This window comes from Ictidomys tridecemlineatus, chromosome 9 (genome assembly GCF_052094955.1).
Source record: "Ictidomys tridecemlineatus isolate mIctTri1 chromosome 9, mIctTri1.hap1, whole genome shotgun sequence".
NCBI classification, from domain to species: domain Eukaryota; kingdom Metazoa; phylum Chordata; class Mammalia; order Rodentia; family Sciuridae; genus Ictidomys; species Ictidomys tridecemlineatus.
Genome location: NC_135485.1, coordinates 108406943 through 108434003, shown reverse-complemented (window position 1 = coordinate 108434003; position 27061 = coordinate 108406943). Strand labels below are relative to the sequence as shown.

General features: G+C 34.7%; 1 protein-coding gene across 4 annotated transcripts in view; it reads left to right on the top strand.

Moving 5' to 3' along the window:
- Positions 1–27061, top strand: part of Grid2 (glutamate ionotropic receptor delta type subunit 2) — a 1411364-nt gene that overhangs the window by 1134207 nt on the left and 250096 nt on the right. For all 4 annotated transcript variants that reach the window (XM_021734724.3, XM_078021917.1, XM_005337550.5 and 1 more), the window contains exon 12: positions 5171–5309. In XM_021734724.3, coding sequence (XP_021590399.1) covers positions 5171–5309 — 139 coding nt within the window. The remainder of the gene's footprint in view (positions 1–5170; positions 5310–27061) is intronic.

The following is a 27061-nucleotide window of genomic DNA, read 5'->3' as shown; positions in this document are numbered from 1 at the left end:
TGGCCATCAAATGTTTTATTTTTATGATAACTATATATATGTTTAATAGATTTTCTAACAAGATAGGATTTTTTAGTTGTTTCTAAAAAATGGATTATGTCCAGGTTTGTTTTGCATTTTTGTTTTGTTGTAATACTGAATTTGAACTTTTTGTATGCCTTTTAAGTATCAAACAAGGTTTACATGATTTTTCTCTCTTTTATATAATTTCTTCCTTCGATAGTAATTTATTTTTTGGATGCAAAACTAACCTTGCCTTCATACCAAAAAAACCAACCAGGTTGTTTGTTTATTCTGTTTTCAATCTATTAATTTATTTATCTTTTGTATCAACAATCATGTGTAATTTATTTCTTATGATGACCTTGCCATGTTTTATTATCAAAGTTATACTTTCTTTATACATTGGATGGCACAGTGTCTTGCTTTCTTCCAATCTCAGGAAGAGTTTAAGCAAAGTTAGAGTTAATTATCTCCCAGATATTTTGGTAGATTTTGTCAATAATGCCTCTGGATTTTAATTTTCTGGTGGGTAATTTTTAATTCTGGATTCAATACATAAGATATAAGACCTTTCAAATTTTCTGTTTCTTCCAGCAGAAATGTTTCTAATAATTTATTCATATCTTCATTTTCAAATCTATTGACATAAAATTGTATGTAAGATTCTCTTGTTCTCCTTCTAACACCATAATACCTGTACAATGTACCCTTTCTATTTCTGCTATTGTATTTTTAGGTATTTTCTGATGTTATCTTGATAAGTCCTCATACTAATTTGTAGTTTTTTAAAAGGCAAATTTTCTTCTCTATTATATTTTTGTCTGTTTTAATGATTTTTACTCCTATATTTTCTTCAGGTTGGACTTGCAGATTTTTTTAACATTTTAAAATTCATGAACAATTCATTTCTTTTTCATCTTCTTTGCTTATACATTACATGTAATCAATTTCCTTCTTGATACGATTTTATCTGTATTCTATCAATTATCAAAATTTGTGGAATTTTAATATGGAGTATTGTTATTGTGATCTAGTTCAAATTTTTTTTTAATTTCTTTTATAATTTTTCTTTAGTCCGTGGCTGTTTTTGTCTGCTTTTTGATGCGGTGACCAAAATACCTAACAAGAACAAATTAGAGGAAGAAAAGTCTGTTTGGGGCTCATGGTTTTCTAAGTCTCAATCCATAGATGGCTGACTCCATTGCTCTGGGCCCAAAATGAGGCAAGAAGCATATCATGTTGAAAGGATTCAGTAGAAGAAAAGTGCTTAGCTTATGGCAGAGTAAGGAAGCAGAGATCAGGAGAGAAGAGGCCACAGGGAGGATACAAGGTTCCAGGGTACATCCCCAATACCCCACGTCCCCCAGCTATGCCTCACCTATCTATGGCTACCTCCCGGTGCATGCAAACTAGACAGGCTTTATAGCTCTCACAATCCAGTCATTTCTCCTCCAAACACTAATTCCTGCATAAATGCAGGCACTGAAGGGGGAAATCTTATATCCAAACCATAGCAAGGGCTATGTATTTATTAATTTCAAAACATGAGTATTTTGTGGTTTTCTTAGTCCCCATTGTCTAGACAAGCTCTGGATTCCAATTTTTATAACCACCTATCTTTGAAGGCTTTTTTAAAAAAGATATTGCTAGATTATCAGTCTCTTTACTTTTTTTTTTTTTAATTGGCATATGCTTCTCAGGGAAAAATAGTCACATATACAAAGTGCCCTGAGTTGTATTCTCACTCAAAATTTTGTTCCTCTGATTTTTCTTTATTGCTTCTTTACCCTGCAAATGCTTTTCTATGTTCCTTTTTTTTTTTTTTCTTGGTTGCCAGTAGCAGAAGGGTTTTTTTGTGAACTGTCTAGTCCAGCATTATAAGAGTTAGAAGTCAAGACTCACATTACTTTTAACATTTTATTTCTAGGTGCATATATCAAGTAAAATACCCTTTTTTGGATTCTACAGATATATTTGAAATTTCAAATTTATATATTGTATACCATTGATGAAGACACTGAACAACTATTCTTTCACATCGGTGAAAACAACACTAATTAGGGATAAAGACTTTAGGAAAGCAAACCCCCAGCTAGCCTTTTCAGTCATAAATTTATTCTTCTACTTATACATAACAGCTTTTTCCATTTTTAACTATATCTTGTTCATATTTTATTTCATTTTCAATTAGTTATTTTGCTCAGAAAATCTCCATATGGACTTAAAAATATTTTCTTTCGCTTTCATCTTTTAAATGTTGTTTGAAAGTTTATTTTGCTTTGAAGAAGAAAGTTTCTAAAATGCATTATAACCCCTTTTGGAAAATGTATTCCATAGAGCAGAGGTTAACCTGTTCTGAGTACATTGCATTAGGAAAATAGCTCAAAATATGACCAAAGGGTGTGTTGATGTTATGTTTAAGATGTAGCGATATTACATAGTGAAAACTAGTAAATAGAATAAAAGGATGTCTGATATTATAGTTGATTGTATCCTGTTTAGTCATTCAATATACTGATGGAAGAAGGGAAGTTAGTATTATATCTCTGATTTATTTCTACCGTGAATATATGTCTAATTTATTTTAGAAGACCTATTAATATTTTATGTTTAGGCTGTATGAGTCTGATAGGGCTTCTACAACAAAATACCCATAGATTCAGTGATTTAACAACAGAAATGTATTTCCTCACAGACCTAGAGGCTGAATGTGACTTTGGTTCAAGAGAGTTAGTTTCTCCTGAGGCCCCTACCCTTGATTTACAGATAGTTTTCTTCTGGCTCTGTCCTTATATAGCCTTTCCTCTGTGAAAATACAGGCCTGGTATTTTGTTTTGTTTTGTTTTTTTCTCATAAGAACACCAGTTATATCAGAATAGGGACCCATTTTTTACTTGATTTTACTTTAATTCTTCAAAGCCATACCTTCAAATACTGTCACATTGGGGATCAGAGTTTTAAGACACAAATTTTAGAGAGAAAAAAATTCACCATGTAACACAGCATATATATTCACTCAACAAATATTTATCTACCTAATTTGAGTCAGGGAGTGTTCCTGTATCAGGGATTATATTATAAGGGAGAAAAATAAAATATATGAGATATATTGAATTATTATTTATAAAAAGTTAAGAGAAATGAGCATCTGCATATCAGAGAAAACATTCTGTCTTTTGTTTGGGGGTATTGGCTTATTTCACTTAGCATGATATTCTCCAGCTCCATCCATTTACCAGCAAATGCTATAATTTTATTCTTATTTAAGACTGAGTAATATTCCATTGTGTATGTGTAGCACACTTTCTTTATCCATTCATCTTCTGAAGAGCACCTATGTTGGTTACATAGCTTAGCTATTGTGAATTGAACTGCTATGAACATTGTTGTGGCTTTATCACTATAGTAAGCTGATTTTAATTCTTTTGGATATTTGTCAAGGAGTGGGATAACTGGGTCAAATAGTTGTTTCATTCCAAGTTTTCTGAGAAATCTCCATACAGCTTTTCATAATGGTTGCAATAACTTGCAGTCTCAAGAGTCTCATCCTCACCAACATTTATTGTTGTTTATATTCTTGAAATTACCACTCTAACTGGAGTGAAATGAAATGTTAGAGTAGTTTTGATTTATATTCCTCTACTTGCTAGTGATGTTGAACATTTTTTCTTGTATTTGTTGATCAATTGTATTTCTTCTGTGAAGTGTCTGTTCAGTTTCTTAGCCCATTTATTGATCAGGTTATTATTATTTTTTTTTGGTGTTACATTTTTTTAAGTTCTTTATATATCCTGGAGATTAATGCTGTATCTGAGGTGCATGTGGTAAAGATTTTCTCCCATTATATAGACTGTCTCTTCAAAATGGGCAGGGATGCTAAAGAAGAATAGAGTTGCTTTAGATTAGGTAGAGGGGGGTGAAGGGGAGGGCAGTGGGTATGGGGAAAGCAAGGATAGTAGAATAAATGCTTGATTTCAAGCATTATTATCCTATGTACATATACAACTACACAGCCAGTGTGATTCTTCTTCATGTATAGCCAGAAGAATGAGAAGTTATACTCCATGTATGTACAATATATCAAAGTGCATTCTATACTCACTCATGTGTAACTAATTACAACAATTTATAATTTTTAAGAAAACCATGGTTACAGTGTCAGAGTGGTACTTTCTAGAATGTAAATGGGGAGTCAGATAACCCATTCCATAGTGCAATCAAAACAAGATGTTGGCTTAGTTTTTGGCATTAATTGTGGAAGTGATGACACAGGTTTTGGGATATGATTTGAAGGTAAGAACGACAGAATCTGTTACGTGTAAGGAAATTCCTAAGATTTAGTCTGAGAAAGGAGTAATGATGTTATTTCCTGGCATGATGTGAAGTGCATTGGTGGGGAGTTAATTTGGGAGTGAAAATGAAAAGGGTTCTGTTTTAGATGTGATGAGTTTGAGATACCCATTAAAATCCAAGTAGGAATTCTGTAGGCCTTTAGCTATAGTGCTCCAAGAACAGAGGGGCTTAAAAAGTTGTTTCAATACCATGGATGCTATTGAACTGGGGGAACTTATTGAGGTTACACAGAGTGATAATGTGAACAAAAACTGAAGCAGTGTAAGGACTGAGCCCCAGGACTTTCCAACATTTGAAAAGTGGAAATGAACATTGTGCAATAGATTTTAAGAATGGTTAGTCAACTGGAAATACAAAAAGCCAATGTAATGATGCTGAAGCCAATGGTCATATGTATGATCCCAAGATCTAGAAAATTTACCCCAAAACCAGTTTAATATCTATTGAATTGGAAATCTGAAAAGTTGTATTAATTATACACATAGCTGTGTTGATATCACCTCGTGAGTGAATGATCAAGCCCTGGCAAGCAAAGTGTGTCTCTATGACTGTAGTAAGAAGGTAACTAACTCTAGAGTTGAACAGAGAGGAGGAAGAAGTAGCACTTAACCATGGGACATTGAATATTTATCATGCCTATTTTTGACAGGGCCTCTCATAGTCTCATAAAAGAGAATGAAATATAAAGCAACGAAAATATGTTGTTAAAAAAGTCTCTCACTACATGAAAGTCTCTTGGTATTTAATGTGCTTGATTTCAGATTCCCAATAAGTGCTTGTTGAGACTCTTTTAATCTCTTGCTTCTTTCCACAGGTGGGGAGGTTCCATATACAACCCTGGCTACCCGAATGATGATGGGGGCTTGGTGGCTATTTGCTTTGATTGTCATCTCATCATACACAGCAAACCTTGCTGCTTTCCTTACTATCACCCGCATTGAAAGCTCCATCCAGTAAGTAGACAAAGATTCCAGTAGCCACAAACTGTGAGAAATGACGCAAGTGGCTAAAGCTATCTGAGAATAAGTATATAGTATCTGATTATGAATTCACAGCCTCCCTTTGAGTAAAACTTTAGTTTTGTGACTTTGCAGTGTTACCACATGGTTCAACTCCTGAAAATACAATATATTTTTTACTATTATTTTATTACTAAAATTTTGTCTATAATTTCAATAGTACTTCCTACATTTTCCTGTAAAGATAATACATTTTCTGGGACAGGATTGTGGCTCAGTGGTAGAGCACTTGCCCAGCATGTGTGAGGCACTGAGTTCAATACTTGATACCACATAAAAATAAAGAAATTAGGCTGGGGATGTGGCTCAAGCGGTAGCACGCTCGCCTGGCATGCATGCGGCCTGGGTTTGATCCTCAGCACCACATACAAACAAAGATGTTGTGTCCGCCGAAAGCTAAATAAATAAATAAATAAATATTAAAATCCTCTCTCTTAAAAAAAAATAAAGAAATAAAATAAAGGTATTGTGTCCAACTACAACTAAAAAGAAAAAAATTTAAAGATAACACATTTTCAGAATTTTAATACCCACAAATAATAATCATGTCTGAGAATCATTGTGAAAAGGAAGGAAAAAGGGGTCATACTGAAAAACAATCTTTGCCTTGAGTCTTATGCACTGTTAGAGTGAACAGTTGAATTCACACAGACGATTGAGAGCTTGATTATTGAGGAGTGGGGTAGAGAGATGGCAATTAGCAGAAAAAACTTGGTATTTCAGTAACCACATTCTGTTTGTCTCATCATTACATTATACTTAATGTGGTCATTATTGCTGTTGTTTTCCCAGCTACAGTTGCAGTGGTAGGAAATGGTCATTAACCATGGTGCATGGTACTTAAATCCTTAAAATTACCTAAGTCAGCGCCTCAATTCAAAAATGCTATTTCCATGAACCCTTAAAGCCCAAAGGCCTTTGATTAACCAGGGCCAGTTTTGCTTTATGGTTTCATGTTTTAAGATCAGCTCTACAATGTAATTTGTGCCCTACTAGAACAGCATGTCCATGTATTGTTCTAAGAAAAATTCCCCTGAAGATGTTTTACTCGTACAGAAACAAGGTAGTTCTAATTTTCCTACTTCTCAAAATCTGGCAATGTAATATTGGAAAAATTAGAAATATTAAAGAATTTCTTAGGGATTTGACTTTTAAAACAGCAAAGTTCTTGCTTTAAAATATATATATATATATAAGTGAAGTCCATTAGAAGCCATAAAACCATTGTAGTGTAACACTAAAACATAAAATTAAGAATTAATTATCTCTAAAGGAGTAGGATATTTTTCTTTAATTGAAAACCCAAAATTCAACTAACAGTGCTAACAGGCAGTCAAATATTTCATCCATTGATGAAAATGGTATTTCCAATTTCTCTCATCAAATCATCTTCCTCAGGTTGGTTTTCAGTTATTCCTTTCACACAGAACCTTCATTCTCTCCCAACTTACTTTATCTTGTAGCCAGCCCTATGGATAGCAAAAATAATAAATGGTCCTGAGTAAGGCTCAGGGAGGTTAAACTGATGACCCCACCAGCATTATTGTGAGCAATAATGAAAGTGATTACAACCATCTAGCCAGAATATCAACAAAGGTACTAAAACTTTAAAAGTGATAATTAACATGTATTGATCACTTGAAAGATATTAGACTTTATGCTAAGTATTTTAGATGCATTGGTTCATTTAATATTTTAACCATCTTCTAAAGTACATACTATCAATAAGTCATTGTACAAGTAACAAAGCTAAACGTTGAGAGGATAAGGAACTTCCCAAAGCCATGGCACTGATTGAGTAAGGACCAGACCTTGAATCTATCTGATTCCTGATGAACCTATATTCTGAATGACCCATGCTAGATCTCATCCCCCTTGAACCTCTGGCCCTAGGTTTTCATAGTTTATTAGATAGAGTGATCCTTTGCTAAGTATTTTCTAAATCTTCAACTGGACAGACAAAACAGAGGAAACTTTAATGTTGAGCCATAACTGTAGGCATACATCCGACCCTGGGCTATTTATACCCATAACTGATGTCTGCCATTTGGAGTAAGATACTTTGACATATCCAATTAATACAAGTTACATTGGGAAAAAATAGTGTTAAATAATTGTCAAATAAAGGTAATATATATTTAAGGCATATATTTTGATGATTTGAGATATATACATTGTGCAATAATGAACACAATCAAGTTAACTAATGCACCCATCAACATCCACACTATACATTAAATCCTCAAAATTTGTTCATCTTGTGACTAGAATTTTGACAGACAACTCCCCATTTTTGCCTCCTTATACCCTCTGCCAACCAGGGTTCTCTCAGCTTCTAAGTTTTCACTTTTTTAGATTCTACAGATAACTGAAATCATATAGTAGTTGTCTTTCTGTGTCTGACTTATTTCATTGATTAAGACCTTCAGGTTCATCTTTGTTGTCACAAATGGCAAAATGGCCTTTAAAAATTAAAATGGAGTGCTTTATTTCATTAAGATACTTTTTATTAATTATGTTTAAGTTTAACATTTTTGATATACTGAAAGCTAGAAATCTGTGTAGTTTACATCTAGCTCTAAAGCTTTTTTAAATAAGTAAATGAAAATTTGAAAAAATAAATGAGTTTATATAATAAAGAACAATAATCATAGTAGTAAACAAAAATCATGGCTAACATTCATTGAGGATTTATTATGAACTATTATTTTATCATTTACTGTTCAAAACATCTGTAATAATAAAAGGACTTCTATCATTACTATTTTATTATAGATGAGCAAACAGACTGGAAAGGTAAATGCTCAAGAAACAGTTAACAAGTGTCAGAACTGGGAGTCTAATCACATTACTCCAATGACAACCTATGAACTTATCTGCTAGTCTTTTCCCTGTCTAGTGGTGGTTTCTATAATTTGCTTCATCTGTCATTTCTCTGAAGTTGCAGACATCATGGCATGTGTTTGTATCTGAGCTACTTAGTTATTTATTAATTTCAATAGCAACAATTTGTATCTAGACTTTCATGCAATAACTGGGAGCTGAAACTGTTTTCGAATTTAAACCCCTAAGATTTCTCTAAAAGTAAAACCTAATAGGAAAAGATTGTAATATCACATGATATTTCCCTCAAGTGTAGTTCTACAATCCAAAGTAACTGAACATTTATTTTAAAAAAAACTATTTCTTTCCAGTGCCAACTGGCACTATAAAAAGTAATCAGTGGGTATAATAAATCTTCACTCCCTTCTAGTATTATCACTGGACTAATTTTAGAAGGAAAGAATCAAAGCCAAATAAGTTAAAAGAAGTCTGATTCCCCAAATTTACAAATATCTTCTAATTTCATGCCTCAGCTGTGTTGGTAAACATAATTGTGTACAATATTTCTTGCAAACAAAGTTCCATTTGTAACTAATGATGAAGTTTCTTAAAAAATTCTACTTTTTCTAGAAAGTCCCAAAACTTTTATTTTACAATACCATTCAATGGCACGCTTCTTAATTATTGATATTCGTAAGACTTTCTCATCAGAAAATGAAGCAGCGTATGTCAGTGTGCCTTTTTCCAGCCTAATTTTGCTATGCCATTAGCAAGTGTATACCAAGCATATCTTCATTCCCAAAATTCAGTTCCTTCTCCAGATGAGGATGGGCAGAGGTGGTTAGAGGAATGTCCCTAAGAAAGAGGAAAGTCTGTTCCTGCTGAATAAATGGTTGATATAAAGTCACACAGTTTGTAGGAGAGATCCAATGGATTTATCTGGGGAAAATTGAATAACTTTAATAAAATATTATCCCTTTTTCAAAATTAGTTAACTGATGGCATCTAAACTTCTAGTTGCTACTTGCCATTAATAAAAAATTTTAAAAATGAATTCTTCCTCTACAAGATAATACAAAAATTCAATTTTAATGTCCCTTCAATGATGGTGGCAGTACCACGTAAGGATATTCTAGCTGTGTGATATGAAATAGTGTAACAGATTGTGATACAGCTGGGATTGGCAGTATTGCGATACACAGCTCAGTTTCTAAAGGAAAAAAGATGCCGTTACCATACGAAGCTAAGGACAATGTGGACTCTTTCATTCTCATTGAAAGGTAAAAACATATAGACATTAAATGGAACGTGTGTATTTCTATTGGCCCTCAGGCTAAACGTGGCAATAGTGAAATGTGTTTGGGGGAGCTCTGGAGGTACTTGCAGAATAAACACTGGGTAACAACATCATCATTAGCTCCATTTGCCCTTATTGAAATGTAATTTCCAAAAAGCTACTTATTCCACATGAGAGGAGACATAGCTATGGGGAATTCATAGTTCTACACTTACATTTACTAATAACTTTAGAGAAAGACTGGGCTCTGGTGATTGAAAATTGTTTTCATTCCTTGAAGCTAAAAGCAAGCTTGAGTCTTTTCAAAAGAATCCCAACATCCCACCATATTTTTGTGTTTGATGCATTCATTGTCCATGATGCTTGAGGCTGGACTAAACAAAATATGGAGTCAGTGCTGACACAAACTAACTGAGATAACATTTCTTTCCAAGAAGACACTGAATCAGTACATAAATTTTTTTCTCACTAGTGGAAACCCTTTTAGCCAAGCATACCAATACAAGAAGTTTGCACAAACATTTTTCTACATTTGGAAATATGAGCAATTTTTTTTCAGTGCTACACGGTATGCTTTATCTGAGGCTCAGAAATCTAAGTCTGTCAACAAGTGTGGTTGTAAAATATGGGTACAGGTAGAATGGTAGAAACTGACAGGCGACCCTCTAATGAGAAGGAGATTGGGACTGAAACCTGAATGCATGGTAAGACTTGTTTAGGAATCTGGAATTTCTCCGGGAGATAATAGAGAGTGACAAAATTTAAGACAGAGATTTACCAATTTAGAGAAGAATGGGTGGGAAAGTAAAAAATGTAAAAAATAAAAATAATGTGTAAAAAGTCATTTCAGGTACCTAAAGTACATCTATTCATGGTATTTAGTGTGGATCTCCTTGATTTTAGACTTGATCCACATATCTGATTTAAGAGCTATTTAATTTGGTGATATCATAGGATTAGGATAATTTAAGAGAAATTTGGTTTTAGAAATTTCATATCACTGATTGGGTGAGGGTGGCATGTGCCTGTAATCCCAGTGGCTAGGAAGGCTGAGGAAGGAGGATAGGGAGTTCAAAGCCAGCCTCAGCAAAAGCAAGTGGCTAAACAACTCAGTGAGTCCCTGTCTCTAAATAAAATACAAAATAGGGCTGGGGATGTGACTCAGTGGTTGAGTGCCCCTGAGTTCAATCCTCAGTATCAAAAAATAAAAAAAAGATATATCATATTTCTGGGCTAACATTTACATATATAGGGAATGCAAATATAGAGCTTTAGCTTATATTTTTTGAAAGGTATTTTAGGAGTATGTGGTTTTATTACCTCTTAGATAAATAGGTAGAAAGGAGAATACTAATCTGAGAAAATTCTAAAAGCCACTGTGCTTAAGATACTTTTCAGATATAATTTTGCATAAAAGTTACATCTCAAACTCTGCTGTTGCTGGGTGCCATTATACCTTTTACTTTTAGCTTTGAACCTTCAAAAAAGAATTTAGACTAATTTTTATTCTATTTGAATGTATTTTCTTCTGACTATGAAAGTCATACAGGCCTACTTTAGAAAATAGGAAATGACAATAAAATTTTGAAAAACTGATCAATAATCCATGAGCTATCACATGTCACTAAGCTCTGTTCATATTTAAACAAACTTTCTTTTTATCTTTTTATTTTGAAATAATAGTGTATTTGCCAGAAACTGTAAAAATATAGTACAGAGAAGTGTCATGTATGCTTTATTAAGATTTCTTCAATGGTTACATCATAAATAATTAGAATACAATATCAAAATCAAGAAATTTTGACATTGCTATGATGCGTGCACTTAATTCTATGCCAGTTCATCACTTGTGTAAAACTGTAAAACCAACCACCATTGCAAGCCAAGTATAGGACTAATCCATCAATACAAAAAAAGTTTTCCTCACCCTACCCTTTAGGTTCACAGTCATTTCCTCCCTCCCTTCATCCCCAAATCCTGCAATCACCAATATGTTCTACATTTCTGTAATTTTTGTCATTTCAAGAGCACTACACAAATTGAATCATATAATAGGTGACATTTTAATGTTGGCTTTTTTAATACCGGCATAATTCCCTTGAGATCAATCCACTTTGTGGTATGTATCAATAGTTCACTGTCTTTCGTTGTTGAAAACTACTCCATGATATGGTTGTATGACAAATTGTTTAACAATTTACCCAATGAATGGCATTTTGATTGCTCCCAGTTTGGAGCTATTACAAATAAAGATGCTAAGAACATTTATGTGCAGATGTTTTTGTATTGATTTGTTTTCATTTTTTTTGTTGTTGTCATAAAAGTTTGGGAGTAAAATTACTGTCATGTGGTATGTTTAGATTTTAAGAAACCACCAAACTATATTTTAGAGTGGCTGTACCATTTTATATTCTAGCTGCTATGCATGTGATACCCAATTCTCTGAATATTTACCATTAACATTTTTTTTTAATTTTAGTCATTCTGATAGGCATGTGGTAATATCTTATTGTGTTTTTAATTTACATTTTCCTAGTGTCTAATGGTCTTGGATATCTTTTCATGTGCTTATGTATAATCCTTACATCCTTTTACATGGAAAATATCTCTGTTTTTTGCCAGTTTTCTAATTTAATTGTTTATTTGTGTTTTACTGCTGAGAGTTCTTTGCATATTCTAGATACAAGTTCCTTGTCAGATAAGATTTTTCTATTGTTTTGTCATCTGCAGCTTGTCTTTTCATTTCTCTATAAAGTCTCTCAGAGAACAAAAGATTTTATTTTGATGAAGCTGAACGTATCATTTTTTTATTCTTTTATGGACTGTGTTTCTGGTGTCACATCTAAGTCTTTTTAAGTCTTAGGTCCTAAAAGTTTTCTCTTCTACAAGTGGTTTTGTAGTTTTTACAATAATTTCACATGCAAATATCAAATCCATTTTAGTAGATGTGAGTCAGTTTTTTGTCAATGTGACCAAAATACCTGAAAAGAACAACAGAGAGGAGGAAATTTTATTTGGGCTGGTGGTTTCAAAGGTCTCAGTCCATGGCCAGTCAACTCCATTGTTCAGGCCCATGGTGAGGCCAAACATCACAGAAGAGTTTAGTAGAGGAAAGATGCTCAGCTCATGATAGCTCAGAAGCAGAGACAGGAAGGGGACAGATTTAATCCCCAAGGCCACGCCCCCAATGACTGTATCCTCCAGCCACAACCAACCTGCCTACAGTTGCCACCCAGGAACCCATTCAAATTTTTAATCCATCGAATGGATTAACCAACTGATGAGATTACAGCTCTAATCACCATCTAAAAGCTCTGCCTCAGAACCTTGCTGCATTGGGTATCCTGTTTTTTTAATCCTAGTTTTCCATGACCTTTTGATGGGCATTCCAGATCCAAAATGAAAGAGGAGAGAGATTTAGGTTGAGGTTTATTTTATTTTATTTTTGCTTCTGAATATTCAGATGGTTCATCAACATTCGATAAGAAGACTATCTTTTTTTCAGGGGAGGTTTGAACTGGGGATCGAACTCAGGGACACTCAACCACTGAGCCACATCCCAAGCCCTATCTTTTATTCAAAGGATTTTATACTTTTAAAACAATAATTTTCCATACTGACTGGCATATCTGCCTCTTGGCTAATATCACACAGGTTTGATCATTGCAACTTGAAATTTGCAAGAGTGATTCCTCTTAACTTACTATTTTTCCCCCCAGAATTATTTTAGCTCTTCTATTTCCTTTGCCTTTCCACATAAATTTTGGAATAATCTATTATCATGAGGCAACCAGCACCTCCCCAGGGTAATTTTTTTCTGCTCAGAAGGGGAGAAACCACCTGAGAAAATAAAAGTCTGAAGTAATTAGTGAAGAAATAAGAGGCAGCATCAGAAAAAGAGGTTTTAAGGGATGGAGCACCTAATAGATCCAGTCCACACAGGAGCTGGAGCTGGACAACCGGAAGATGGCTCTGGTTGTTTATTTAAGGGGAGTACATCAAAAGCAGGGATAAGGTTTCAAGTATGCCAGGGGACTTGCCACAAACAGGTTGATTGGGCATCTTGGCAAACCACACCCATCTCTAAGAGGCTGTGTTATCTATGTGGCTTCAACAGATCACCCCATCTCCTGTGCTGGGTGGGATCTTTTGGCAGAGCTGGGTGGGAGTTCACATGTTTGGGGCCATCTCAAAACCAGCGAGGGTGCTGCAGGGAATTCCCAAATACCACATCGTCCCACTCAATGGCTACCATTTCATGGGTGGCTTCTGACAGTCTGTATTTATAAAACAAATCTTGCTGGAATTTTGAAAGGGATTGCATTAAATCTGTTTATCAATTTAGGGGAGAATTTACAACTTCACTATTTTGAGTCTTCCAAATTACGGAAAAGGTATGTAGGTTGATTTATTTAGATCTTTGATTTCTTTCAGCAGCATTTTGTAAGATTCAGCATATAGGTTCTATACATCTTTGTTAGAGTAGTACCTAAGTATTCCACCCCCCGCCCAGTGATTGAAATAGTATTATTTCATTTTTATTTCACTTTCTGACTAAGAATTACTTGTATACATAAATTTAGTTTCTATATGCCAATTTTATTTTTTGACCTTGCCAAACTCATTTATTAGTTTTAGGAAACTTTGATAGTTTCTTTGAGAGCTAAGTAAACTTTTTCACCGTTGACACAATAGGGCAGTTTTAGTTCTTCATTTTTTATTTTTAAGCTTTCTGTTTTCTTCTTCTTGTCCTTTATGTGCTAACTAGGGCTTGCAGTACTGTCACAATAAGAGTTCTTGGTGTAGTATGCATTTTGCTTATAGGATCTCATTTTTGTTTTTAGATATGCTTCATCAAATTGAGAAAATTCTTTTTTAATCCTAGTTTTCCAAGAGCTTTTATCATGCATGGTGGTTGTATTTGTCATGCTTTTTTCATTGATTGGTATGCTCATGTGATTTTTCTTCTTTAGCCTATTGAATGGATAACATTGATTATTCTTAAAATTATGTCAAGGTTAACTATAGTCCCTTCTATATCTTCTGCACTTTATTCTCTAAATCTTGCTTTCTTTTTTCCTTATTTTATTAATCTAAGGCAATGAAAGATCTCTGACTTTCCCTGACTGCTGCTTCACTTTTTAATTTTCTCTTAACTATTGTTTCTCTCTCTCCATTATTTACACATTCCAGTTTATTTTTCTGAGTTTGGTATTCAGACTGAACTTCCTTCCATTCTCAGAATTGGCTTGAAAACCTTTCCTCACTAAAGGAAGGAATAAATTGAACTCCACTAGCAGAGCTTACAGTGCCCTTCATGTACTGCTCCAGCCTCATTTCTATCTACCGGCACCAGTCAATCCATTCTCACCTTTGTTCATGCTCTAGTCAAGCCACACTGGTGGGTCACTTCATGCCTCTGTGAAGTTGTACATGCTCTTCCCTATCCCTGACATATCCACAATCCCTTTCTTTTTTGCTGTCTTCCATTTGCCCAGACATAGTCACTACCCACATGTTGTTTGAGATTATAAATTCTTCAAACGTAAGGATAGTGTCATTTTCATTATGTGCTTCCAATGCCTCTCAAAGTTCTTGGCACACAGTACAAATAATATTAGCAGCTAACGTGTATTGAGTGCTTACTATGTGACATACATTTGTTTTACATAGATTTTTGCATTTAATCCTTATAATAGCCCCATGGGGTATATGTTATTATCATCTCCAATTTATAGATGATAAAACTAAAAGCCAGGGTAGTAAGCCCAGACAATCTGGTGTTGAAATTTTTATCTTAACTTGTAGACCATATCATCTGCCAACAGCAAATATGCTAAAATCTGTATGGATTCAAGTAATGAACAAATGATATATGAAAACCTTGCAGGTCATTATATATTTCTTTTTTAAAAAAAGAGCTCTGCAGGATAGAATAAATAATGACATTACATTTATCTGACTTAATTCTTGGTATGTCTAAGTTCTATAATATCTTAGAAGTAAGCACAAGAGCCTATGGATTAAAACAAATCTGTATTGAAATCCTCTGCTGCCTATTAGCTGAATGACCTTATCAGAATCCATAATAATTTAAAACTTTATATTCCCTAAGGGCAAAAAGGCATAAGTTTAACTTCATAGCTTTAGTGTAAATATTAAATGAAAAAGAAGAAAAGAAAGAAAGAAAGAAATAGCACTGTTCTTGTACCCTGTACGCACCCCAAGTAACATTTGTTTTCATTTGTTTTGTTTACTCTCCCGGATCTTGTATAGGTTCCTTGGACTGGTGGTCTTCCTTTTGCCCCATTTTTAAAGGATATATATTACACTGAGGTCAGGGCACTGGTAGAGAAAACTTAAAATTTTGACATGTGGTCTCGGAACACGTGGATATGCCCTGGAAGGCTTTGGCTCTGCAGACACTTTTTGTAGAGTTAGAACTTCACCCTGCTCCAAGAAATTTCTGAGGCCTCTCTCCTGCAAGGCAAAAGATGAGTCTTTTGTCCTTGTCAAACTTCCTCTCCATGATGAGAACTGAAGTTGCAGAAAAATCTCGGGGACGTGTGAGGCTTGATAACGGATGAAAGAGACTGTACACTGAAGCAGTTGCAAGAAGTAACTTTCATGAATTAACAGACCCATGATAGTAGCCCTAGAAGTAGAGAAGTTTTACAACCTTATGGAGATGGAATTACCATACTATAAAATTCACTTGTATATCTGCACAACTCAGTGGTGTTTAGTATATTCAAGAGTTGTGAACAAAGCATGACAACCTAGTTTTAAAATGTTTTCATCATCCCCAAAAGAAAAACCTATATTTTTTTTAGGATATACTCCCCATGTGGTCTACGCATACACTGGAATTCTCTTACCTCACCATTTTTGGTAGTATTATTAACTACTCTTCTCACCTTGTCTACAATGGCACCGTTAAATTCTTTCTTTTACCTCACTCACCTAAGCCTCAATGTTTCCTTCTGATGCTTCTGTGGTTTCTGACACAGCTGCCACTTCCAACCTCATGGTGTATCTTACAATGTGTTGTGTTTTGGCCCCGTCCCTCAGTCCTCCAGTCCCTTCAAATGGGAAAAAAGCTTTTGTTATCAGCCAAGCTTTATTTGAATTTAAGCATAAATAATGAATCTTAGCAATGATTCACTCTGCGATCTCACCTTAGTGCTTGACTGACTCGGCTCCAGATCAGGCTGCTCCTGATGGTGGCTGGCAATCAGCCTGGGTCAGGATATCTGTTTGCCAGGCAAGCATTCTCTTCTAACTCAACTTTATTTCCCCTATCATAATGCTACTGCCTCCATGTGGCCTCCCCTCTATTCATAATTAGTCCTTCTATTTTGAGCCACTTTGCATCTACCTGGTTTACACTCTGAATTACATCTGGCCATGTATTGGCATATTACTTGTTTTACCTTCCCAGTTAAAATGCATGTTCTTGAGAGCTGCTTTTAAGCATCTTTGTGCCAACCCAGAGTCTTATGTAGTACCTTACTAAATATAGGGCACATAATTTGTTACGTGTAATACCCATTCAGTGATTGAATAAGGAAGAGATTTCTTAAATCTGACTTGAAACTATGGAACTATATGAATTGTATAACTCATAAAAATCAGAAGGAGGCAGACATGGTGGTACATATGTAATCCCAGCAGCTTGGGAAGATAAGGCAGAAGGATTTTAAGTTCAAGCCAGCCTCAGCAATTTAGCAAGTTCCTAAGCAAATTAGCAAGACCCTGTATCTAAACAAAATATAGAAAGGCTAGGGTTGTCACTCAGTGGTTAAGCATGCCTGGGTTCAATCCCCAGTATGGGGGTGGGGGAACAGAAGGAAATGTGAAAGCCATTTCTTTGTGCTCTTATTTCACAAAAGAGAGAAATCCCAAAATGGTACTCTCTAGGTTTCCATAGTGTCTCACCCACTCGCTCTTCAGTCCTCCAGGAGTATCCTGTTACATTGCTCTCAGCAGGGAATTGCACACTTTATTAGAAAGTGAGCTGGGCCTGATTCATGCTGCTTTTATGTTTCATTTTAGTACACAATTGTATAGGCTCAGCTCCAGAACACACAGGCACTACAGAGGGAGGATGACATTCATCTCCTTGCTGTGTATTGTTCAGTGTTGCAATGGCTTACTTACCCTTGCACTTAAGAACAGCAATGATGGATGTTTTATGAGCATATAGCCATCGAGATGTCATAGACAGAATCCTATCTCAAAAAAAGAAAAGCAAAAACTCTAAGACTTGTTGGTCGGTCTTTCAAAGCCACCCTTCAGTGAGCATTTAATTAAAAGTTGTCTCCCACTTTATTTGTGGTTCCCGGGAACAGGGCTATGTTAGCATTGGCGTAGAATTTGTTTACACAGAGCTCACCAAGACAAAAACTTTGCCAACCTAATAAGCTTCCACAACCCCTAAGGTGATCTCCTTCTTCTGGATAAACTGAATCCTTCTAAACAAATAAATCCTTCTCTCTCTCTAATTCCTCTAAGCCTAGAAACCTATTAAGTACTCGAGAATAAAATTCCCGCCTTCTATTTCTTGTTATTTTCCTTCCTTACCTGAAGGCTGCTGAATAAATAAATTCTATCTACCACAAGTTCATGCATATGGTAAAAACTCCCTAGTTGGGAGGACTCTGTTCAGTCACCGTAGAGGAGGTAGTTTTGAGTATGGATTATGCTTTTGCAAAATTAATGTGGGAAGAGCAGTGATAGAAATCAGCAAGAGTGAAGTTGGCAGTCGGGGGCTTTTGGCAGATCACTACTAAGGGATACTGAAGACTTAGGTTCAAGCCTCCAGGTCTCCTTTCTGCTACTAAAAAGCAGGCAAGTTTTAAAGCCTCTTTGCACTTTAAAAAAAAAAAAAAAAAAGTGATTCATTTCCTCTCTCACTACATAAACATTGGTTCCCTAGTTTGAATGAAGTTATTTTCAGTGTCCCTTCAACTATATTGAACAGGACACAATGAGGTATTTTATTAAAGATTTGAGATACGTGGGAAAACAGATTCGCAGAGATACCTTATAAAAGAAATCCTTGATTGGCAGGCAGAAACTCCTACTTTGTCACCCTCCTATCTTCCTTTATGTCTGTTTTTTCCAGTTTCGCCTTTCTTCCTCTGGCCTCTCCATCATGCTAGCGGCCTTGGCCTGCTGACCTCCACCCTCCACTAAGTACCTGTTTGACCCCATTAGTCCTCAGAACCTCTTAGCGCCTCCACAGCTTCTGTCATCTAAAGATACTCAATTTATTTTTAATGGCTTCCTCCTCCACTCCTACACACACAGACACCTCTATGAGAGGCCCCATTCTCAAGGCCTGATATTAAGGATGAGCTTGGAAAATACCCAAATGGCCCAGATAATGGCAAGTGACGGGGAAGGTGAGGAACGGAGTCTGCAGCTGGCTGGCTCGGCTCTTTTCCCAGATTGAGTTTTCTGGGAGAAATGATGCTGATTTCTCAAGATCTGCTATTGAATTGGGTGTGGGGAACACATTTGCAGAACAATTTGAGCATTTACGATCTAATAGTGGCTTTTAATAAGACCTCATCTCTGCATCAGGATGCACATTTATTATCAACTTGAGTTAAAATTCCTCAGAAACCAAATATTGCCTAATTGGGCATAGAGGATGTTTTATCTGAATCATTCTTGAAAAAAATAAATGAATGAATGGTTTAAGGAAATTCACAGACCTTCTGTGCTAGAAAGAGGAATCAGATCTTTTGAATTTAAGAAATTTTAAGTGATCAATAAAAATTTGGTCTCCTGCTCTGTATTCTAATAAGCCAGGATTTCTGTTTTTAGTGAGATTCATTAGCACATTCACTATCACCAAGACTTTCTGCCTTCCTTGGACAGGAATAGTTCATTGGGTTTTTAAATACAGTAGTAAATTTGCTTACTGTTAATCCTGGTTATTTCTTTCCTCTAGTCTTTTATTTTTTTTTTCATTCCACTGTGAAAAGTTTGATAATGTGATTAGTGTTTTGAGCTCTTCAAAAGACCATATAGGGGAAAAATATACAAATTGCTATTGATTTCTTTCATTTGAATCTACCCTGTATTTTATTTGGATCATTGTTTCATGTAGTATTAGTATGTATTGTTGTACCATAGCTTGTTAGTGGGCCATGTGCAAAGCAGTGATCAATGGTTCAATGTCAGACTTGAAGGGTATATTGAATAAAGGTTTTTCCTTAAGTCAGCATTGGTCTTGATTCTAATTAACATTTCCAGGGTTGATTTGAAGTATGGAATAGGGAGTAAGCTTATTAAATATGCAGATTACTCTATATTGAGTAGGGGTGATTATTGACTAGAACCACACTGTAAGAATTTATAAGGACCTTGACAAATTAAGCAAGGTGATTAGAAGTATGATGAAGTTTAATATGGACAAATATGTGACTCAGAGTGTGTGTGTGTGTGTGTGTGTGTGTGTGAGAGAGAGAGAGAGAGAGAGAGAGAGAAAGTGTGTTCAACACCACTTAATGAAGGTAGTTTCAGAATGAACCATGTGACAACTATAATGATTTGTAACATTGCTACTTATTAAGAAAATGACCTAGTAGTATAAAAGTTGTTCCAACCTTTTAAATACCACCATGGCCTATTTATTTTTTTATATTTTACCACTGTTTGGTTTTTAAATTTATTTATTTCTTACATACATGACAATAGTGGAATGCATAACATTCATAATTATCCATTCCCAGCACAATTTTTGTAACTCTGTATACAAAGTATGTTTACACCAAATTATGCCATTATACATGAGCTCTCTCCTTTTTCCATTACAATTCTTAATACCACAATACCTGTAAACCACAATTTATCAGATCTCTGTTTGTATATAAGGTATGTTGACACCAAATTCACATCTTCATACATACATTTTGTATAATGATAACCATCACCTTCCACCATCCTTGCTATTCCCCTTCCCCCTCCTTTTCCCTCCCACCCCTATTCCCTATCTAGAGGTACTCTTCCTCCCATGCTCTCCCTCCCTACCCCACTTTGAGTCATCCCCCTTATATCAGAGAAAACATTCGGCAGTTGTTTTTTGGGGATTGGCTAACTTAGCATAATCCTCTCTAATGCCATCCATTTCCCTGCAAATGTCATGATCTTATTCTCTTTTAGTGCTGAGTAATATTCCTTTGTGTATAAATGCGACATTTTTTAATCCATTCATCCACTGAAGGACATTTAGGTTAGCTTCACAGTGTAGCTATTGTGAATTGTGCTGCTATAAACATTGACATATGTGGCTGTGTCCCTGTAGTATGCTGTTTTCAGGTCTTTTGGGTATACTTGCTTAATAGCAATAAGAACAGAGTATTTCTTAATAAGGACCTATTCTATCCATAAGTTTGAACCAACTTTTAAATTTGTATGGAAATACAAATATTTCTAAATGCAGGAGAATATACTCTTAAGTAGTGTCTGACATCCATTTTTCTAAACTGTATCTGTTTTACGTGAACTTTCAGTTTTACCTGTAACCATCCTATCTCGACCACATGGAGGATAGGAATGCCTCTGATTACTCTGTTAGAGAGAGAGTGAAGGGGGTATTCCTAAATCTGTTAGGAAGGACTTCAGCTATTTTGGAGGACCATAATCCCTTTACCTAGTAATCCACCACAAAGTGACAGTGTTCCAGAGAGGAAAGGTGTCCTCCTCATGAATATTGACACACACTTTTTCCAGATCAACCACATTCAAGATTCTATGGCTGTTTAAGCAGTCCTTAAAAATAATAATCAAGTGAGCATTCTAAAATAGTTCAGAAAGAAAAATAAGATGAATGAAGATAATATACAAGGTCTCTGGGTCACCATTAAAATTAAAAAATCAAACATTTGCATAATCAACATGCCAGAGGTGAAAGAGCTATGTAGAGGGCACAGACAATCTGATCAGTCAAATAACAGCAGAAAATTTCCTGAATATTGGAAAAGACAGAGAAATCCAGGAACAGGAGAAATTCAGAAAGCCAAAAGTACAAGACCAGAAAAGTACCTCTTTATAATATATTATAAACTGCCAAGAATAAAACAAAGAAAAGAATATTAAAGCTTCAAGAGAGAAGTACCAAGTCGAGTTAAAAGGTAGACCCATTAGAATAATAGCAGGTTTCTTAGCAAAATCTCTGAAGTCCAGGGAGACTTAAAACAATGTATTCAAATCCTTAAAGAAAATAGCCTCCAATCAACATTATTACTATACCTATCAAGGTTCTCCTTTAAAACTGAAGAATAAGACATTCCAAGATAAGCATAAGCTAAAGAAATTCATAACCATTAAGCCAGTATTACAGAAAATATTTAAAGGAATTCTATACCCAGAAGAGGAAGAAAGACACAAACAATCATGAGAGCATGGAAAATAAAAATTCTCACTAGAAGAGTAAGATCCAAATGAGAAATAAGAGGTCAAACATCAGTTTAGTAAACTATCAATGTCTGAGATATAAAAGTAGAAGAAAGGAGCATGGAATATTAAAAAAAAGAAAAAGAAAAGAAAATCAACAAAACAAAAGGAACAGTTCTATACCTTTCAATAACAAGACAGAATTTAATGGTCTTACTTCACCTATTAGAAGACACAGACTGATTGGATTAGAAAATAAGACCCAACGTGTTGCCTGCCAGAAACTCACCTCACCTGCAAAGATGTACACAGATTGAAAGTGAAAAAATGGAAAAAGACATATGCCACTGCACCTAGTTTTTTAAAAACTTTGAAGATTATATGATAAAGTTTTCCAAATGAATGGAATCTGAAGTTTTTCCAGTTACAAAGCTACAGAGAAGAAGTAGAGGATGGTAGTTAATGTCATGAGCTCTGCAGCCGATTTGGGGACTCTCTAAATGAGGATAATGAGTCACCTTTGAAATGGCAAGTATCACCTTAGGATTTGAACCTTGAAGTAGAAAAAAATGTATATATATGCATATACATATATAAAGATGGATGAGCTTCAACAAGAAGGGAACATATACTTTGTTATATTAGGCCATGATCTGTACTTTGGACCTCTGTCTGAGGCCAATAAAAGTCAACTAGCAGGAATAAAAAATGGAAAAAGAAATTCTAACTAATGGAATCCAAAAGCAATTACGAGTAGCTATATTTATAAGTGACAAAACAGAATTTAAGAGAATCAGAAGAGACTAAGATCAAGAGAACAATTCATCAAGAACACATAATGATTATAAATATATACATACCAAACATTAGAATACCCAATTTTATACAACAAGCATTACTAGACATAAAGGGAAAAATAGACTCTGGTACACTAATAATGAAACTTCAATACCCTACTTTCACCAATAGATAACATCATATAGGAAAAAAAAATCAAAATTATAGTTAAAATACACTATAAATCAAATAGATTTAATAAATATCTACAGAATATTCCATCTGATGGCTACAGAATATACATTCTTTCCATCAGCATATGAAACATTTTCCAAATGAACCACATATTAGGCCATAAAGTAAGTCTTAACAAATTTTTAAGAATTTAAATAATTTCTTGCATCTTTTCAGATCACAATGGGATGAAACTATAAATAAATGAAAAAAAATATTATACAAACCCATGCAGATTGAAAAACACTTTTGAATGAACAGTGTTTATTAAAGAAGTCAGGAAAGAAATTTAAGTACTCCTATGAATCAAAATGTCAAATGATAATAGAAGTAGAGCATACACTAGAACTTGTGGTATACAACAAAAGTAGAACTAAAAGGTAAGTTTATAGCAATGAGACCAAAAGACAGATCTAAAAATAAATAACCTGATGATGCATTTTAATGTCATAGAAAACCAACAATAAACTAAGCCTCAAATCAGTATAAGGAAAGAAATAACAAAGATCACAGGAAAAATAGAGACTAAAAGAACTATACAAAGGATCCAAGAAATAGAGTTGTTGTTTTTTTTAAAGATAAAAAAACTGACCCTTTGCTAACCTAAAAAGAGGGAGAAAAATAAAAACAAATTAGAGATGAAAAACAAGTAATTGCAATGAATACTATTGAAATTTAGAATATCATTAGTGAATATTCTGAAAAACTGCATGCCAATAAGTTGGGAAAATCTAGAAAATATGAACAAATTTATGAACATCTGTGACCTATTCAAACAGAACCAAGATGATTTCAAAAAACCTAAATAGAAGAAAAACAAGAAATGAGATTGAAACAGTAATAAGATTTTCATCAAAGAGAAACCAAGGACCAGATGAGTTCACTGATAAATTTTCCCAGATTTTTAAAGAACTAATATCAATGTTCCTAAAGCTATTCCATAAAATAGAAAGGGAAGAACCCTTCTAAACTTATTCATGAAGCCAGTATTACCCTGTTACCAAATTTGACAGTGACACAACAAATAAACAAAATTAGAGACCAATATCCATAATGAACATAGAAGCAAAAATCCTCAATAAAATACTTGCAAGTCAAATTCAATAGGGCATTAAATGGTCATACACTATGATCAAGTTGGTTTCATTCCAGGAAAGCAATGGTATTTTAAGATATGCACAACAACAACAAAAAAAATGTAAGATAGCACATAAATAAAATCTCTAAAAATCACTTGATTATCTTAATAGTTGCAGGAAAATTCTTTGATAAAACTCAACACCCTTTCATGATAAAAGTCATAAATGAATTAGGTACATAAGGTTCATACTTCAATATAAGAAAGGCTATGTATTATAAACCCATAGTCAAAATCATGCTCGATAAGGAAAAACTGAAAACATTTTCTCTAAGGTCAGGAACTAGGCAAGGGTACCCATTCTTACCACTCTTAATCTGTATAGTATAGAAATTCTAGCCAGAGCAATTAGGCAAGAGCTGGGGGTAAAGCCGGGTAAGGGAGGAGGTACAAATAGTAAAGGAGAAGATCAAATTATCCCTATTTGCTGATGACAAAATTCAAAGAAAATACTAAAGACTTCAGCAAAAGACTCTTAGAACTCATAAACAAATTTAGTAAAGTATCAGGATAAAAAAAAATCAATATACAAAAATCAGTAGCTTGTCTATACACTAATAAAGAATTGGCTGAGAAAGAAATCAGGGAAGCAGTTCCATTCACAATAGCCTAAGACAAAACAACAGAAAACATGGACGACAACAAAAAAGAACTTAGACTAAATCAAATTAGTGAGGTAAAAGACCTCTACAGTTAAAATTTAAAAACGCTAAAGAAAAAAACTGAAGAAGATGCTAAAAGGTAAAAAGACTTCCTACATTCATAGGCTGGGAGAATTAATATTGTTAATATGGCACCACTACCAAAGTGATGTATGGGTTCAAGGTGATTTCCATCAAAATACCAAAGACATTCTTTACAGAACTCAAAAAAAAAAAAAATCCTAAAATTCTTCTGGAAGCACAAAAACCCTGAATAGCCAAAGAAATCCTGAGTAAAAAGAGCAGTGCTAGAAGCTTCACAATTTCACTGACTTCAAAACATTCATCAGCGCCAGAGTAATCAAAATAACATGGTATTGGCATAGAAACAGACTTAGAGACCTGAGGAACACAATGGAGAACCTAGATATTAATCTATGCATCTCCAGGCAACTGATTCACAACGAAGGTGCCAAAAACATAATATTAGAGAATAGACAGCCTCTTTAACAAATGGTGCTAGGAAAACATCCAGATTAAAATTTGATATGGCTCTCTCACTTTGTACAAAAATCGACTCAAAATGAATCAAGGACCTTAATACAAGACCTGAAACTTTGAACTACTAGAGGAAAACATAGAGGAAGCAAAATACTGGTACAGGCAATGATTTCCTGAGTAGGACTCCTATATCTCAGATACAAAAGCAAAAATTGATAAATGGGAGTATATCAAATTAAAAATCTTCTACAGAGAAAAGGAAATGATCAACAAGTAAGGAGAAAACCCTAATGGAAGAAAATCTTTGCCAGTTATACATCTGCCTGAGGATTAAAATCCATAATATATGTAACTCAAATAAATTAACAACATAAAAACAAGAAAACAAGTAATCCAATCAAGATGGGCAAATGATCTAAACAAACACTTTTTTAAAAAAAAGAAATATGAATGCCAATAAACATATGAAAAAAATGGTAAACACCTTTAGCCATCAGAAAAAAAGCAAATGAAAACTATATTAAGATTCTGGGCCCCGCATGGTGGCATACGCCTGTAATCCCAGCAGCTCAGGAGGCTGAAGCAGGAGGATAGCAAGTTCAAAGACAGCCTCAGCAAAAGCAAGGCACTAAGCAATTCAGTGAGACTCTGCCTATAAATAAAATACAAAATAAGTCTGGGGATGTGGCTTAGTGATCGAGCACCCATGAGTTCAATCCCTGGTTAAAAAAAAAAAACTACCTTAAAAGTCCATCTAACCCCAGTCAGAATGATAAATAATAATAATAATAATAATAATAATAATAATAATGATGATGATGATGATGATGATGATGGTGAGGCTGTGAAGAAAAACGAATCTTTATATATATTTGTTGGGAATATAAAATAGTACAGCCACTATACCAATAGAATTTGAAATATCATATGATCCAGCTCTCGCACTCCTAGATATATATTTGAAATGAAGTCAATATATAAAAGAAATAACCTGCGTGCCTGTTATGGTTTGGATATTAGGTGTCCCCCAAAAGCTCACGTGTGAGACAATGTAAGACAGTTCAGAGAAGAAATGATTGGGTTACAAGAGCCTTAACCCAGTCAGTGAATCGACCACTTGATTGGATTAACTGGGTGGTGACTGAAGTCAAGGTGGGGTGTAGCTGGAGAAGGTGGGGCATGGAGGACATGGCTTTGGGGTACCCATTTGTATCTGGTGAGTGGATCTGCTCTCTGTTTTCTGATCATCATATGAGCTGCTTCCTTCCACCACACTCTTGCACCATGATGTGCTACCTTATTTTGAGACATGAGGAACGGAACCTGCTGTGTATGGACTGAGACCTCTGAAACTGTGAGCCCTCAAATAAACTCTTCCTCCTCTATAATTGGTCTTTAAGTCGTAGTGATGAAAACGCTAACTAAAACAATACCCATGTTTATTATAGCACTATTCACAATAATCCAAGGTGCCCATCAATAGATTAATGGATAAGGAAAATAAGGTACATACACACATGGAGTATTGTGCAGCCATTAAGAAGAATAAAATCCTGTTATTTGCAGCAAAATTGATGGAATTGGAGGGCATTATTTTAAGAGAAATTAGCCAGACCAAAGAAAAAAGTCCTGAAATTTCAAGCAATACTATATGGGAAGAGGACTTGGGAGAAAGGAAGAGGGAAGGGTAAGGATAGAAGGGAGTATGGACAAGATCAATGCACAATACATGCATGTATGGAAATGTCACAGTGAAACCCATTTATTTGTACAGTTAATATGTGTTAATAATAGGATAATAAAGAGAAGTTCAGAGCCCAAGAAGTTATCTTTATCTGAGGTACTCTGTTGTTCCACATAGGGAGGG